The sequence below is a fragment of the Rosa rugosa genome, chromosome 2 (assembly GCF_958449725.1).
Source record: "Rosa rugosa chromosome 2, drRosRugo1.1, whole genome shotgun sequence".
NCBI lineage: Eukaryota > Viridiplantae > Streptophyta > Magnoliopsida > Rosales > Rosaceae > Rosa > Rosa rugosa.
The window spans coordinates 18,684,107-18,701,825 of NC_084821.1; the positions used below are offsets into that span (position 1 = coordinate 18,684,107).

The 17,719-nt window shown below is 38.7% G+C and overlaps 2 protein-coding genes across 2 annotated transcripts; one reads left to right on the forward strand and one right to left on the reverse strand.

The window, feature by feature from the left end:
* Window positions 1–146: 146 nt before the first annotated feature.
* Window positions 147–2,562, forward strand: LOC133733166 (vicilin-like seed storage protein At2g28490). Its single transcript, XM_062160790.1, has 4 exons — window positions 147–530; window positions 926–1,107; window positions 1,229–1,309; window positions 1,543–2,562. Exons 1-4 carry the CDS (start codon window positions 194–196, stop codon window positions 2,350–2,352), a joined length of 1,410 nt encoding a protein of 469 aa, XP_062016774.1. The 5' UTR covers window positions 147–193; the 3' UTR covers window positions 2,353–2,562.
* Window positions 2,563–7,260: 4,698 nt separating this feature from the next.
* LOC133730487 (uncharacterized) lies at window positions 7,261–11,263 on the reverse strand. Its single transcript, XM_062158066.1, has 6 exons — window positions 10,988–11,263; window positions 9,901–10,488; window positions 9,606–9,750; window positions 7,951–9,256; window positions 7,732–7,832; window positions 7,261–7,625 (listed from the first exon to the last, which is right to left on the reverse strand). Exons 1-6 carry the CDS (start codon window positions 11,261–11,263, stop codon window positions 7,261–7,263), a joined length of 2,781 nt encoding a protein of 926 aa, XP_062014050.1.
* Window positions 11,264–17,719: the final 6,456 nt, after the last annotated feature.

The window sequence follows — 17,719 nt, forward strand, 5'->3', positions numbered from 1 at the left end:
GATATTCAAGAGCTGAAGACTAGCCTTATCTTTCTAGTTTAGCACTGTTGGAAAACTTCTCTGCGCGGATGCACCTACACCTGTCTCCCTCAACTCTCTTGCTCCCCTCTACTTAAAACCCCACCCCACTCCACCATTTCACACAAACTCATTAGAGTAACCCTGAGAGAAGAAAGCAACAAATCAATCAAAAATGGGAAACAGAGTGATGGTGAGCCTCCTGGTTCTTGTGCTTGTGCTTTCCTATGGAGTTATGGCAATGGCTATGAGGTTTAATCATGAAGATGAAGAGTGGGGAAGAGAACAGAGAGAAGAAGAGTGGGAAGGGCACCGAGATCATCGCCATCTTTTCCTTTTGCAACAATCAAGGCTCCTGGTGAAAACTGAAGCTGGGCAAATGAGGGTGGTGAGAAGTGTAGGTCAGAGAATGGTAGATAGGCATATAAATGTTGGCTATCTCACCTTGGAACCTAACTCCCTCTTCATCCCCCAGTACCTCGACTCCAGCTTGATCCTCTTTATCCAAAGAGGTATTCATTTTTTTTTTTTTTTGCTTGACGTATACCTTTGATCTGTTGTTCTTTTGTATATGTCCAAAACGAGATCATTTTTGGAATCCAAATGTTGACCTCAGATGCTTATTTTTCTTCTGAGTTACCAGAAAACCTTATGTTGGGGTTTCATACCACTTGTCCATGTGGAGTGGCAAGATAACCCACTTAAGACATATACATTTTCTTAATAAATTTACTCATTAAGCATAAACAAAATGACTTGCATAGTTTTCTTCATGCATAAGTAATAATATGAAAGAGATTGCCTTTTGTTACCATGAAGGAGAAAATTACTAACAAGAGGTTCTCAAAATTGACATTGATGAGTTGCTTATCAGTAGTGACGGAATCTTTACTCTATTTTTTTGCAGGCCAAGCAAATGTGGGACTGGTACACCGACAGGAATTGGGGGAGAGACAATTGAAGGCTGGGGATGTGTACAGAATTCCAGCAGGTTCCACATTTTACTTGCAGAATGTCAGGGAGAACAGGAGACTTCAGATCATTCTCAGCATCGACACATCTGACAGTTTGAGAATGGGTACTTTGGAGGTACACTAATCATTTCTTAATCATCCCAAGTCTTCTTAATTAACTAGATTTATAGTCCTGTACTTCTCACTGCTTGTACCTAGGTAGTATTATAGAGCTCATTTGGTTTTTACAAATGCAGAATTTCTTCATTGGTGGAGGAACCTACCCAAAATCTGTACTTTCTGGGTTCGATTCTGAGATACTCACAAATGCATTTAACGTAAGTATTGCATTGACTTCAAATTTGAATCCTCTCCTTGTCTTGACAATCCTAGATTCTAATCCGAATAGTCGTTAGAATTTTCCAATCTTATCCAAGATTTCAAGTACAGACACCGAAGTACATTGTAACCCATAAACTTGAATATGAAATAGACAAACCATTTGACCAGCATGCATGGCAATGAGGATAAATTTATTAAAAATGACCGACACATTTTGTGTCCATTTCAGGTCTCATCTTCAGAAATAAGGCAGGTTTTGACAAGGCAGCAAGAGGGTCCAATTATATATCTAAATAATTCTCAATCATCATCAAACCTTTGGACCAAATTCGTAAGCATGAAAGAGCAGGACAGACTACAAGAATTGAAGAAAATGGTGGACTTCCCAGAAGAACCAGAGCAAACCCTAACTTGGTCATGGAGGAAACTGTTGAACTCCGTGTTCGGAACGCTTGAAAATGAGGAGAGGAAGCAACATCATCATGAGCACTCCCAGAAATCCTACAACCTCTATGATAGAAAGCCAGATTTCAAGAACAACCATGGATGGACCCTCTCAGTTGATGAGTCTGATTACTCTCCCCTAAAGGACTCCGGCATTGGCGTTTACCTTGTTAGTCTCAACGCAGGGTCAATGTTGGCACCGCATGTGAACCCAAGAGCAACAGAATACGGCGTCGTTCTGAGAGGCTCAGGATCACTACAGATTGTGTTTCCAAATGGTACCTTGGCAATGAAGGCGAAACTAAAGCCAGGGAGAGTGTTTTGGGTGCCAAGGTATTTCCCATTTGTCCAAGTGGCATCTAACAACGAGCAACTTGAGATTTTTGGGTTCACTACCTCAGCACAGCCGAACCGGCCACAGTTTTTGGCCGGTTCTAGCTCGGTGCTGCAAGCTCTAAGAGGTCAAGAACTTGCAGCTGCTTTTGGTGTGAGTGAGGGAAGGTTGAATCATTTTGTTAATGCTCAGCGCGAAGCTGTCATTTTGCCGTACAATGCAGAGAGGAATCAAAAGGCAGATGGGATGGCAGACCGGTGAGCTTTGGGAATGACATGGTCATGGTCGGCTTTAATTTGGTTGAGGACTTGGTCTGGCGAATAAGATGAATAATTTTCTTGTGTTTCAGGCTAAGGAGCTATAGGGTGCTGCAGTTTAGGATCCCTATTTGAGCATTTTTGTTTCATGCATTTTGTTTGTAAATAATTTTTAATAAAATAAAAAATAAAAAAATAAAAGATCTTTGGTCTATCATCTTCACTTCCTCTTTTTGAATAATTCACAAGTTCATCGTCTCATTCATCCACTAACAAATTTTACCATTAGATAACTCATGTGGTAATTACAAATAAATAAACGATTTATCATTATATGATCTTACATAATTTTATGTTTATCATATATTAATATATTTGTAATATTTATGGCAATTAAAATTATCAATTTGAAGATCTTTTAGTTATCTATATGTATCAAATATGAACGATTCATGATTATGATCTTAATTGCCATGAAAACAGTCCATTATACAATTTCATTACTAAAATAAAAGCCATGCTGCTTCATTCATTTTTGTAGCGATGATCTTAATTTATTCTTTAAAAGCTAAAAGTTGTGTAAAGTTATGATTAGTTAATCAAAATTGGGTCTAGGATGAAATGAAACTTTATCATTTTACATTCAAGTAATCCAAATTATGTAAAGTCATCATGCACTCTTTTCCCTCTCCTTTTTCCTTTATTGTATGAAAATGAGATAAAGCTTAGTATAATTTGGTTTAGTGGCATTAATATATTCTATGTAAGTTGGAAGTTGTGAAGTTCAACTTATGAATGACTAGTTGTGTATTCTTAATTGTTAATGTAATTTAAAAAATGAAAAAATTGAAAGGGAGAAAAATTTATTTGATCAAAATAGTTGAGAGTACGTCAAACAACCACAACTAAGTGGTCTAACAAGAAAACAATTTACAATGCTCTTGATGTATTGATTAGGACTGGACAATAGGGTAGTCGAAGGGGTTTGGTTCCTGGCGGCGTTGCGTCTTCGATCATCTAAGTGGTATACGTTCGTTGCTCAGAACAAGAAGATGAAGGAAATGGCACGCCGTTTTGCTGGTGTGGTGGAGAGACTTAGAACAATGCTTCACTTTCGGTTGGCGATAGCGCGTTGCTCTGTTGAGGGAGTGGCGGCAATAAGTTGTGTACAACGAGGTGTAGGGGCAGCGAGGAGATTGACACCGCTGGTGAAGAAACTCAATTTGGGTTGGGTGCCCAAATCACTTTTGTGGCCCAATTCAGTCTGGTGCCTTATTTGGTTTTGGAAGGTTCTGAGCCTTGGCCCTATTGAGCTACTAGAGCAGTAGAAATTAGATTTTGGAATTGGACCCTCCTTTCAAGGTGGGCATTCTTTGGGTTGATTTATACTCATGTGGGCCCCACACACTTCGTGTTTCGCATTTGGGATCCAGGAGATTTTGGTCATTGTACTTAGACTGTCTACTATGTCTTGGTGTTATCATAGTTTAAAGGCTTATATTTTTCATAGTGAGCACTGAATGTTTAATGAGTGGTCTATATCCCTATGTACCACCGTGGTACTACCATAACTTCTTACATGTCCTTAAATGACAGCGGAATGGTATGTAATGGTCATTCTAGCTTGAATAGGGAGAATAGCAATCATTTATGGATTGATTCAAAAAAATGGTATTTAGAAATAGGGAGAATATCACACATGGTCAATGAACTTTAACTCATTCGACACTTTGGTCACTCACTTCTCAAAAATATCACTTTGGTCACTCAAGTTAAACACCGTCTTTCACTTTAGTCATTTCATTAGATCTCTTGTTACACATCGTTAAGACAGAGGGCATTTGTATCCAATCACTAAACATCTCTTCATTTACCCTTTTTTTTTTCAATTTTTTTTCTATTTCAGTAGCAAATCATGGTTGACTCAACCAAGTTGAGCCACTTCAAGCGTGACCAAATCTAACTAATCTCAAATGAGTTTCACGAGCTTGGATTGACCCATCTGAAGAACCAGCTGTGAGCTTCCTGTAAGAATTCTATACGAGATTTTGGTCAACTTGGATACTAGATTGCATGTCGAGTTCTATAGTCGAAGGCCCGGTCAGCTTCATTCTAGAGATTTTGGCCTCTGGCTTTTTTGGGTTTCGAATTCGTTGCGGCCTATATGTTTGTTGGGGTTGTTGTTGTAGAGGTTACATTGGAGTGCAGGGATGTTGGGTACTGACAAATCTGGTGTGCTTCTCTGTTTAATTAATTGGACCTTGTTCTCTATACTTTGGGATTGATGTGCAGAAGGAGCTTCTCCAATCAATCATTATTTTGGGGATTCAAATGGATGAGCAAAGTGGTAGAAGAGCATCAAATATAAATGGAAATGGAAATGGGTTTCGTGCTGAATGATGAACAGAATAACGGATTGAGATTTATTTATTTATTTTTTGGTCAAAGGATTGAAATTGGATCCACTTTCTGGGTTTTGATTTCTACTTCACTCTTGTTCACAGCCCTGAGAGGGCATTAGTTGAGCAAGGATTTCGATTCCTGTTTGGACATTTTTGTTGCATGTCCTATTATTTTAGAAACAATGATAAATCAGATTGAATACAAGAAAGTTTCCTCTTTTCAAAAAAAAAAAGAAAGTTTCCTTGAATTATGTTCAATAATCCTCAAACAAAGAAAAACGATGATCAATTACGCAAAGAAAAAATGATGATCGACTAAAATTCATTGAGTAGTGAAAACGAGAAATTTTTCCATCCTACCGTCACACCAGATGGATATGTGACGTTCCAATGAAAAACTTCCATGTGGATTTTATTGCCAACTCAAATCCACGTTGAACACCAATTTCTCTAAATACCCCTCTCTTCCCTTGTTCCCTCTTCTTCTCCCTTCCCTTCAATCTTTCTCCAAACACCAGAAATTTTTCTTCCATCCCCGGTGGTACATCTCTGAGAAACCACCAAACTAAAACTCATGAAGCATTAAATTTAAAAAAGACAAAATCAAGAAGAAACCTAATCGTAAACCCATAAATCAATTAGAAATGAATCTGCTCTGTGAATCAACCCTTCATAAGAAAAATGAACCAGTGAGAAATTTTGATATCTATTAACATATTCTTCATGAAAAGAAAAAAAATAAACCCAAACATATTCAAGGAAGTCAAGATTACGCATGGAAGATGACATTAATTACGTGGGTGGATCAATTGAAACGTAATTTCTGCAAACTTCTTAGCTTTATTTGAATAAAATACCCAGGTCTACGAATCTAGATGAATGCATAATTCTAACAAAACATTGAGTGTTTCTAAATATCATAATTCAATTATTTCTAATTAATCAGTTTCCCATTTTAATTGAAATGATTTTCTAGAAACAAAAGAATAGTGATCTAAATAAGATTCATGAGGTTTTTGACATAAGCTCAAGGATATATATAGACCAAATTAATCAGGAAGATTAGTTCTTCAAAAACAAATTTGATGAGGCCTTTTATCCCATAAGACATTCAAATTTGATCCGCGATTATGTTCAAGGTTCTATTTTCTTCCTAAGGAATTGTAGAGGGGTTGGAGACAAAAAAGAATGGAAAGAGAACCCTAGGCAAAGAGAAGAGAAAGGATATTGTAGAGAAATTGGTTTTCAACACCGATCTGAGTTGGCGACAATATTCATATGGAAGAATTTTATTGGCCCGTCACAATCTATTTGGTGTGACGGTAGGATAGAAAAATTTCTCAGTGAAAACAGATGTCGAGTTTGTTTCTTAATCTCATTTGTTGTTATTCCTTATTTTGATGGTTTTCAAAAATTTTAATTTTTTATTAATTTGAGGAAACTATCCTTGTAATAATGTATTATTTAAGAGTCTGTAACGGAAAGAATTAACGGAATGACTATAGTGAAAGACGATGTTTAAGTTAAGTGACCAAAATGTCGAATGAGTCAAAAATCAATGATCATGTGTGATATTCTCCCTTAGAAATATGTACCATCATGTGTTATTGAATAAGATATTTTGAACTATATGAGCAAAACCAAATCTAAGTCAAGGTGCAAGAAGCTAAAATTACATGGGTAAAAACCATAAATGTAGCTTAAAGTTAATATGACAAGTTGTTGAATTGGCATGGATATTAAATTTTGGATCCGGCTCCTCTAAAGTGAGTAAGTCATGAAGTTTACGTGAAGTTCATAAAATCTCCAACCTCAATGTAATCTAATGGCTAGAAAGATAATCACGTCACTTAGAATTCTTTTTTTTTATTTTTTTTGGAAGAAATTTTGTTTTTTTTATGTTAATCTTATTTAATTTGATAAAAAAAAACTTCTTTAATTAATTTTTATTTTTTGGCCAATTCAATCTTCATCTTTTGCTCCTTGCGTTTCTGTACCAAAACAGAAAAACTAGGGAGATCCATGGTCATGGGTGAATAAAAACTAAATAACAATTGCAATTGTCTTCTCAAACCTTCATACTCCACACATTAAGACTCTTGCATGCAGCCAACAGATGATACACAAAAATATAAATTAGGGATCGAATTTTTCCCCAAAACCAACAATTATACATGGAAATTAGTAAGGTTCTAAAAAAAGCTAGGCGCTAGTCGGGCGGTGATCCAGGGTAGGGGCCTAGGCGGGAGCCTAGGTGGGGACCAGGCGGTTTTATTTTTAAATTTTTTTTAATTATTTTATGACATAAAATTAATAAATAATGAATTATTAATTACTTAATATTATGCATGCTTATTAATAATGCATAACTTTTTTTTTGAAAGAGAGGACGTCATATTTCATTGAGAAGTACTAATTGTTACAAAATAAATTGCTAAGTCCAGGAGGGACATGCCCACTCAAAGAAATCTGCAATCCTGAAGCCAAAGCATACTTAGCTAGCTTGTGAGCTAGCATATTTGATTATATTCTCTATAAACATGAGAGAAAAAAGAACCAGCTAAATAAGAAATAGACAAAGAAATGTCATCAACAATTCTACCCAACTGCGAGGTATCATCTCCATCAGTTTGGATAGCTTGAACCAACAGCAGGCAGTCTGATTCAAAAATAACTGGAGCTAGAGAATTCTCCTCCACTAGCTTGCAAGCTAATCTGCTTGCCAAGGCCTCCACCACTATTGGCTGCAACACATCAGAACACTGACCGCAAGCACATGCCACCACCGTGCTATCTGCATCTCTTACTACTATCCCTAACCCTCCCCGACGTGTGCCTTGATCAAAGGCACCATCGATATTCACCTTAAGCCAACCTGCAGGAGGAGGACTCTACGGCTTAACCTACCTCCCCAATCTAGGTGTCACACTATGTCTGGCTACCACATATGAATGCAATATAGAATTAGTATGACAAAAGACCTGTTGCACAGTCCTTTCCTTTCCAACCCAAAGTCGTTGGTTTCTCTCTTTCCACACCCCCCATAACAACATCAGCAAAAAAGCAAAAGCACGAGGTGTGACTAGAGTATAACATAGAGCAAGCCAATCTAGCAAAGAGCTTGGTGGAGTATGCAAAACCGGAAGCAAATCTGGTGCCAACCCAATGACATCACGCATAAAACAACACTCCCTACTAACATGAGATAAGGTCTCCTTTTCCGAGTTACAGAACAAACAACCATCCTCAACTGGGACTCTTCTACTTCTGAGTTGAGAAGCAGTTGGGAGTATAGTATAGAAGCACAAACTTTCCAAACATGTACCTTAACCTTTCCAGGGATAGGAGCTGCCCAAATAAACTTCCAATGACTCAGATTGGAATTAGAGGAAGAGCCACTAGTAAGCACAGGATGTAGTGAAGCAAATGCAATTTTATATGCACTCTTTGTAGTAAACAGACCTTTCATATCAAAATGCCAAATTAGTCTATCCGGAACAATGCTTCTACTAAGCGGAATGGAGCAAATTAGTAAAGCTTCATCCGCAGGAAAATTTTCAGAAATAAGCTCTTTGTTCCAATGACCATCCACCATCAGATCGCTAACTAACACCCGAGGAGAGGGACCATACCTTATTGGACGAAACAAATTCGGCCTTGGAATCCAAGGATCATCCCAAATCCGAATAGAAGTACCATTTCCAACCTGCCATCTAAGACCCGCTTGTAACACTGATTTAGCAGCAAATATTCCTCTCCAGCAAGCAGAAGCATGAGTAGGTGTAGTAGCATTTAAAAAAGAAGAGTGTGGAAAATAACGAGCTTTAAATAACCGACTCACCAAAGAACCCGGATACCGTATCAGTCTCCATCCTTGCTTGGCAAGCAAGGCTAAATTATGAGCATGCAAATCTCTGAAACTCATTCCACCCTCCTCTTTGGAGCGACAAAGACGCTCCCATGACATCCAATGAATTTTTCTTTCATTAGGTTTGCTGCCCCACCAAAACTTAGCACACATTTGATGTAGATCATCACAAAAATTATTTGGAAGTAAAAAACAATTTATAGCATAGGATGGTAGAGCCTGCGCTACCACCCTAACCAGCAAATCTTTACCAGCTCCACTCAAGAGCTTACCTTGCCAACCAGCTAGTTTCTTACTCAAGCGTTCTTTTATATAAGCAAAAGATTCAGTCTGATTCCTCCCCAAGTAAGTAGGAAGTCCCAGATATTTCTCATTTTTGACTTCAATGGTCACACCTAAAAAACTTGCCAAAGAAAGCTTATCAGCCTCAGGAACTCTCTTGCTGAACACAATGCTACTCTTAGCAAAGTTAATCTGTTGACCAGATGCCAACTCATAAGCATTCAGAACAGATTGTATATGCTGACATTCGCTTAGAGTGGCCTTCCCAAAAAGAAGACTATCATCAGCAAAGAGAAGATGGTGAATTACCGGAGCACCCTCACAAATTTTGATCCCCTGTAGCTCACCATGAGTAACTTTACGTGCCAATAGAGCAGAGAAAACCTCAGCACATAGTAAAAATAAATATGGTGACAAGGGGTCCCCTTGTCGGAGTCCTCTGGTAGGAGTTAGATAACCTCTCGGTTAGCCATTAATCAAAAAAGAGTACCTCACAGTAGTGACACATTTCATGATAACTTCAATCCAATTCTCATCAAAGCCTAACCTATACAGCACCGCTTCTAGAAAACTCCATTCCATCCGATCATATGCTTTGCTCATATCCAACTTCAAAGAAAAAAACACCCTCTGAGCTAGAGTAACAGTTATGTATAAAATGAGACACCTCATTTGCCACCAGAGTATTGTCTGTAATCAACCTACCTGGAATAAAAGCGCTCTGAAATAGAGAGATAATATGCGACAAAATTTTCTTAAGCCTGTTAGCAATCACTTTAGAACATATTTTGTACAACACATTGCACAAAGCTATAGGCCTCAAATCCGATACCGAAACAGGATCCTTCACCTTCAGAATTAAACAAATATGTGTATAGTTAATCTCACCAAGAAATTGACCAGTATGCAAAAAGTGTTGAACAGCAGACACTACATCACTTCCCACAATCTCCTAATATTTTTGCAAAAATAAAGGTGGCATCCCATCAGGACCAGGGGCCTTCGTAGGATACATCTGAAAGAGAGCAGCTTTTATCTCAGCTGCCGAGTATGGAGCACACAAATCAGCATTCATCTCCGCAATCACCTTTGGTTGCACCAATTCAACCACACTCTGCATATGAATATAGTTAACATCATTTGCCTTAAACAATCCAGTGAAATAAAGCAAGACAACTTCTTCCATTCCTTTCATAGAATCCTGCCAGACCCCATTGTGATCAAACAAACCAAATAATCTGTTCTTAGCTCTACGATTGGAAGCCTTCCGATGGAAATACTTCGTGTTTCTATCCCCATCTGTAAGCCAAGACACCTTAGAGCGTTGCCTCCAATATGCACTCTCCTCAGCTAAAAGCCCTTCTAACCTAGAATGCAGATCAAAGCATTCCTCCTGGTATACCTGAGTCATAGGCAGCAAATAAAGGATCTGCAATCTGTCCCTTATGTACCCAATCTCACGACTCCTTGCCCTAAATGTGACACGCTGCCACTGATTTAGAGAGAAACGAGTCTGCATTATCTTCTTCTTGACTTGAAGCATAGGCAAACCTGCCACTGTCATCTCCCAACCCTGACGCACCACATCCTGACAATCATCATGCAAAGTCCAGAAACTCTCAAACCGAAACTGGAATCAATGACATTCCACAGTGGGGAGATTACCACAATGAACACCCAACAAAATTGGAATGTGGTCACCATGAACTGGAGGCAAATGCACAACCCTGGCTGCGGTGAAAACATCCATCCATGTTGCAGTGGCTACAACTCTATCTAGACGGCTGCGCATACCTGGACCACGCCATGTGAATGGCTGCCCTTGAAATCCTAAATCATAGAGATCACACTCCTACAAGCAATCTCGGAAGGGCTGCATTTGGCCTTCCCTACGCACTGCCCCCCCCCCCTTCTTTCTCATAGGCATGAAGGAGCTCATTCATATCTCCCACCACCACCCAAGGTAGTGCACACTCAGCTCTTAAAGAACGAAGCAAATCCCACGTTCGGTAACGATCAACAATAGAAGGGTGACCGTATAACCCAGTTAACCGCCAGGCAATGCCTGAACCGTCCGTTTCACGCACCTCAACATCAACATGGTTTCGACTCTTAGAACGGAACCTGATATCCAGTCCATCTCCCCAAAACAGAGCCACACCTCCGCTCTGCCCTTCACTGAAGACTGCTTCATAGTTAAGATATCCAATCTGCAGTCGCAGATCGTTCAGATAGTTCCAATCATCCACCTTCGTCTCCGAAAGAAAAATGATTGAGGGTTTCTGTTGTTGGATCAACAGCTTCAGCGCCTGAAGCGACGCAGAGTTATTAAGACCACGGCAGTTCCAAGCCAGAACCTCCATATCTATCAGACGCCGGGACGTGCAGCGTCGCTGACGAACGGCAAATATTGTCGCCGACGAAGCAGCGAGATAGACAGCGTGTTGTGAAGCAACGCCTAAAAGACCTCCCACGTGAGAGATCAGGATTCACGGACGACGAGAGTCCGCCTGGTGGTAGCTACGCACCAGCGTCGGAACGACCATCAGAGTTGCGGTGAGCAATCTGCCAAAACCAGTACTAGGGTTTTTTTGAAAGCTCCGAGAAACTAGGACTATGTCGAATTAATTGATTGCTTATGCACAACTTATTCTAACCTATTAATTGATAATGATTTTCTCAAAAAAAAAAAAAAAAAGATTAATTGATAATGATAGTTGCCATTTGCCAATCACTACACGTCTACACCACTTCTTTCTCAAAGAGAAAAGAACAAAAAAAAAAACCCAAACCACTTATCTTCCTCATCTATCACGTGGACTCTTCAATAAAAAAAAAAAAAAAGAATCTATCACGTGGACTCATCTTCCTCAATCCTCATCTGTCTTCTTCCTCATCTATTTTCTCTCATCTTCTTCTACAGTCCACAAATATAACACGCCCAAGGGCCAAGGTGAATGGTGATTGGTGATTTGGTGAATGCGTTCGAAGACCTGCTGTCTCTGTTTAAACCCAGAAATTCAACTTACCAATTCTGCAATTCAACGATTTCAACCCAGAAATTCATGAGACAGAGAGAGAGTGTCAGTCAAGGTCCTCAAGGAGAGAGGTTGTGCGGCTTTGCCGGAGAGAGGGAGAGATGTTGTGCCGAAGAGAGAGAGAGAGAGAGGAGAGATAGTGACAGAGTTTAGGCTTCGACTTGGACTGTTTGAGACTTTCAGTTCGATCGATGTTTTACCCCATTTGAGTTTGAGAAAGAAAAAAAGAAAAAAAAAAGGCAGTAGCGCCTAATCGCACAGCTCTCAGGACGACCCGCCTACTCCGCCCAGGCCACCTAGGCTCTTCCTAGCCTGACTAGGTGGCCGACTTTCTGCCAGGCGCCCAGCTCGATCGATTAGCCTAAAATCCAAACGGTATGGAGGCGCCCAGCGCCTAGGCTGATTTTTAGAACCTTGGCAATTAGAAACCCATCATCGATAAAAAAAAAAAATAAAAAAAAAAAAGGTAGGGATGCAAAGCACAAATCGTAGTGAGAGTGATAAGAAAGTAGGTTCAACATTCATTCACTCTCTTTTCTGGGGTTGGATGCAATTCGTGAAAATATGCCAAAAGATAAAAGTTAATCAGAGGAGATCAATGACTGCAATTTATTTTCTAAAAGAAAAACATAGAATTTACGATAATGTGAAACATAATTTCTTTTGGAAAGAAAAAGGGAAAAAAGAATTTGATATTTACGTTAACTGACATGGATATCCAAAAGATAAAAGTTAATTAGAGGAGATCAATGACTGCAGTTTATTTTCTAAAAGAAAAACATAGAATTTACGTTAATGTGAAACATAATTTCTTTTGGAAAGAAAAAGGGAAAAAAGAATTTGATATTTACATTAACTGACGTGGATATCTTTCTAATCATTAGATTACATTGAGGTTGGAGATTTTATGAACTTTATGAAATTCATGATTTGCTCACTTTAAATGAGCCGGATCCTTAAATATCAGCATATTAAACTAAAAATTTTGTATTTTTGACCCTACCTCTTTTGTTCGATCAAAACTTGATTAGTTTTATTGGTAATGTATGATATGGTTAAACCAAATTCGGCAGGTCGCTAGATTAAAGTTTGCATATCTAGTGCATGAGCAAATTTAGAAAGATATAGGCACCAAAATATTAAGAAAGTAACTACGTAAACCATTATTAGATTTCCGTTTTCAAATACAATAATCACTAAAAAGACATCCTTATTAGTCATTTTAGATAAGGTGAAATGTCTTGTGGTTGATAAAATTGAACCAAATATGAAGTCCGTTGGCTCAGATTTTGCATTTCTAGTGAATGAGCAAATTTGGAAATATATAGAGAGAGTAAAATAGTAAGAAAGTAAGTATGTGAACCATTACCAGGTTGTCATGTTTAAATACAATGAACCCTAGTGAAACAATATCCTTATTCGTATTAAATAAGGTAAAATGTGTATGGCTAATAAGATTAACCTATATATGGTAGGTTGTTGGATTAAATATTGCAAATCTAAAATATTGACAAATGTGTTAATATATGAACAAAAATAGTAAGAATTAACTACACAAACTTATCTTAGGTTGGCCAACTTTATATACAAAGAAATTATCGAATCACATTATAGTTGTACGTATTGAGACTTTCATATAAGGCAATTTATTGCCTGCCTAACAAGGTTTAACCAACTTGAACCATTACCAAGTTATCATGTTCAAACAAAATGAACCAGTGAAAAAGATGTCGTTTCGGTCATTTTAGATTTGACATATTTGATAAGATTAAGCCAAATACAACAGATTGTTGGATTAAAATTGACAAATTTGGTAATGTATATGCACCAAAATATATAATGAATCACATTAGCCCGGTTTACCCTGTGTACAACGAGTCAACGATCCAAGGCTATACAATAAATTTTCCTCAGAATGGAAACTAAGACAAATAATTAGACGATAAATGGATAGACAAATAATAGCACACACACCAAAAAAAAAAAAAAAAGAAACCCCGGATTCTTTCGTTCATATTTAAAGATGAACAAAACAAACTAACATTAGCGTCTTTGATCAAGAATAGTTTTGGGGCCAGGAGTGTTTTGGGTGTCCAAAACAGTTCGAAGTGCTTACTGGATCTGTCCAAAAAATATATTAGATGCCTATAACCAGAAGCTGTATAGATTGATCTGAAATCTGATTCAAATCCGATATAGCACCAATTGGTACATAACAAATGAATTGAATCAATTGTTTTTAATCAATAGATTTGATTTCGCAACTTCGAATATGGAATTCAATGGGATCAAATAGAAAATGATACTCTGAATCATAGAATTATAATAAAATATATGATCAACTAACATTTATTAAATTTGAAAAGGGAAAATGGTCCGTACGGTACTCGAACTTTTCCTCTTTATAACTTTTAGTACCTAAACTTCAAAAAACATCACTACGGTACCTGAGGTTCTTTGCCCGACTTAGGATTGGTACATATGGCCGTTACCTCAGTTACGGAACTTGACAGCTGTCAATTTTTGAAGGGTATTTTCGTCCCTTCATGTCTAAATCTTTTTTTTTTTTACTAAATATATTTTCCCTTTCTCTGCAATAATAATTATAAAAAAAAATTTGTTCTCTTCTTCTTCCTTTAGGACCTTCACCGAAACCAGACTTGGGTTAAAATGATTTGATGGAACTTGTGATGCAGAACCCAATTTGGGGTTCTCTAGTCTGGGCAGGGTGATGAGTGGAGGCCGGGAAAGTGTGTCGTGTATCTAGGAGGGCCTTCCCAACATGCCACTCCTTTTGGTCTTCTGGTTGTTACGTCGGAGAGGAGATCGGAGGTGCCATCAAGGGGTCTGTGTCAAGTCGTCAAGGAATAACTTGCATAGCTTCATGGCGATTGTGTTGAGAAGTGGTTGAAGGTTCATGGGATTTGCCCGGCTTGCCCGTTTATGATCTCGGTCGATGAGGAAGAACCGGAGAAGAAAAAGGAGAATGGGATTTCTGTCGGCATATGTGAGGATTCAGATCAAACTGGTGATTCAGATGATTCGACTCCAAGCAAAGCAGCAGCTCACGATGATCATATGCAGAGAGATAGAACAAAAATTCAAAGACTTTTAGATTTGATTTTCTGGAAATTTTATGAAATTGGAACGGGGATTACTTTTGTTTCTGTGTATTGATTTAATAGAAATGTGGTGGTGTGTTTTGGTTTCTGGGTTTTGATTGATGTTGATGTCTAAGATTCAGCGGTAGCTAAATCTTGGTTAACGCTAATCCGATGGGCAGATCGCTACTTGTGATTGTCACGCCCCGAAATTTTAAATAACAAATTAAAATCCGAAACGTGAATTACACAACTTACTTAAATAACAACTAGAATTTTTTTCATAATCCCACACCTCACACCACTCAATATTACATAACCAAATTCTCAAGGAGATTATTTATTACAGTACACTCTCTCCAAGTATAATGTAAGCTCAGATGAGCATAACAACCTCACGATAGCAGGGAATAAAATAATGCTGCAACCCTTAACTAGCTCGACCTCCGTCACGATTTGCCTGACCTGCAGGATTATCCGCTACACCGTTTGAATAGTGTACCGGGATTGTAACAACACAAAACCCGGTAATCTTTTTGCAAAGCTCGTGAGTAAATAAGAAATGAACGGTTGATTTATTAAATCCCAATTCTTTTAACTCAAGTAAACAATCAACAATCTCAACATTCAAAATGCAAATGTCAGACCAATTCACGGAACAACAAGGAATACATCCCCACAAACCTCTAACCTCAAAATCCCTCTGTGGTCTTTCCCACAACCTACATGTATTCCCATTGCATGTGGTCTTTCCCACCACCTGCAATCATCCTCACTGCATGTGGTCTTTCCCACCACCTGCAATATCTCCACACGTTAGAGCTCTAACTACGTCGCTACGTCACCTTGGCCTAGGTTTAGTAAAACGACCTATATCCGGGTTTTTTTATAACCCTCGATCCTTGGACCCCTGTCCTCAGAACCCTACTTCTCTATTCAACTCACAAGATAAACATGATTATCACAAACATCCATCGATCATCATTATCACAAATAATCATGGCAATTTCAAAAACAATATCAAATCATAACCAAGTTATAGCAATTCCACACACACCTCAATGTCACACCATTCCATATATAACCACGTAAATATATATATACGTAATTATCCGCTCAGGGATAATCACTAATACCAACTATAGTTCAAGCATAAAAATCGTGAAATTCATTTTGTATAATTAAAATCATTTTACTTACCTATGGACCGTAGTTGATCAAGTCCATATGATTTAAAACAAATATTTATTTCACAAATATTTTCACACAATTACGACAAAATAAAGTAATTAAATGTACTCGGTTCGTAATATGAACCACGTGAGGTTTACTCACCTCGATATTCCCGCTGCGTCTTCAATTTAACACAATACACACCGAAATCGCTCACCCAAGGGAGACCGTCAATCACCTAATCACACATGACCTTAACTTAGCCAATAACTCAAAAACGAAATCAAACGACAATCCAACGGTCGGATCGAAATTAAATGATGATCCAACGGTCGGATCCTCACGGATCGCCTTTAGGATCACCCTCCAAAAATCATCACGAAGGTCCAACGGTCGGATCTTCCTGAATCGTCCTTACTAACATCTTCACAAATTTATACGAAAATCCGACGGACGGATTCTCACGAATCGCCTCCCTAATCACTGTTTTGCAGTTATACGAAGATCCAACGGTCGGATCTTCGCCCATGACCACACAAAGCCACTGGGACAGTCATAAGATCATCATATCAAAACTACAAGTCCATCTGACGGTCCTAACTTCACAGATCACAAATCTAACGATCGAAATCGATCGAAACTTAAAAATTCATAACTTAATCATACGATATCTAAAAATTGCGTATAATATATCGAAATGATCGTATTGAAATATAGAATCTAAAAATGCACAGAAACCATATTTTTGACCCCCGGAGGTGGCCGGAAAGGGCCGCCGGAGTTAGTGGCAGAGCCGCCGCCGACCACCACCAATGGTGTCGGGGCCGGGCTGCTCTTCTTCCTCTCATCATGCTTAACAACTTTCATAACTACCATGTAAGCTGAAAATTACCGGAAGTGGTTGAAATTACCTAAAACAGTCGAGGTGGCCGGAAAATTTCCAGAATCCGGCGAGAAACTGCAGAAAACGGCGAGCTCCAATTCGACGTAAAAACTTCAATTTAAGGCTTCGATTCCTTCTGAAGAGTTGTTAAGAAACTTAAGAAGAACTCACTGGTTCAAGAATCACAGAAAAATATGGTCTGTAGCTCGAGATATACCTATCGAAAGCTTCGGTGGTCGGAAAAATTCCAGAATTTTGCAGAATCCGGCAAGGCTCGATTTCGACGTCAAAACTTCAATTCCAAGCTTCGATTCCTTCTAGGTGCTTGTTCAGAAAGTTGAGGCGAGCTTGAGGACGAAGTTTGGAAAGGATTGGTGGCTTGCAGCTCGAGTTATCAAGCTTGGAACTAACACGGTTTCAAAACCAACCGGGTTTCCACCGTTGTATTCGACCGTGCTGCGGTGCAAAGCTGCCACTGGCAGTTGCGTAAGGAAGAGGCGAAGGTGTGGTACGTGGTCCGGCGTCGTTTGGTGGCCTGTGGAGAGAGAGAGAGATTGGAGAAGCCGTGCTCTGTTTTCGAATGGGTTTCGGACGAGAAAGAGAATGAGAGAGAGTGAGAGAGCT

What these genes read in the sequence shown, in the direction of transcription:
- LOC133733166 (XM_062160790.1), top strand. Translation starts at nt 194, where the DNA reads ATGGGAAACAGAGTGATGGTGAGCCTCCTGGTTCTTGTGCTTGTGCTT. An exon ending in TGAGAATGGGTACTTTGGAG is followed by an intron (nt 1,108 to 1,228) that starts GTACACTAATCA and finishes TTACAAATGCAG; the next exon opens with AATTTCTTCATTGGTGGAGG. An exon ending in TACTCACAAATGCATTTAAC is followed by an intron (nt 1,310 to 1,542) that starts GTAAGTATTGCA and finishes TGTCCATTTCAG; the next exon opens with GTCTCATCTTCAGAAATAAG.
- LOC133730487 (XM_062158066.1), bottom strand. Translation starts at nt 11,263, where the DNA reads ATGGAGGTTCTGGCTTGGAACTGCCGTGGTCTTAATAACTCTGCGTCG. An exon ending in TTCAGATGTATCCTACGAAG is followed by an intron (nt 9,751 to 9,900) that starts GCCCCTGGTCCT and finishes TTAATTCTGAAG; the next exon opens with GTGAAGGATCCTGTTTCGGT. An exon ending in TCAGAGCGCTTTTATTCCAG is followed by an intron (nt 9,257 to 9,605) that starts GTAGGTTGATTA and finishes TGGCACGTAAAG; the next exon opens with TTACTCATGGTGAGCTACAG.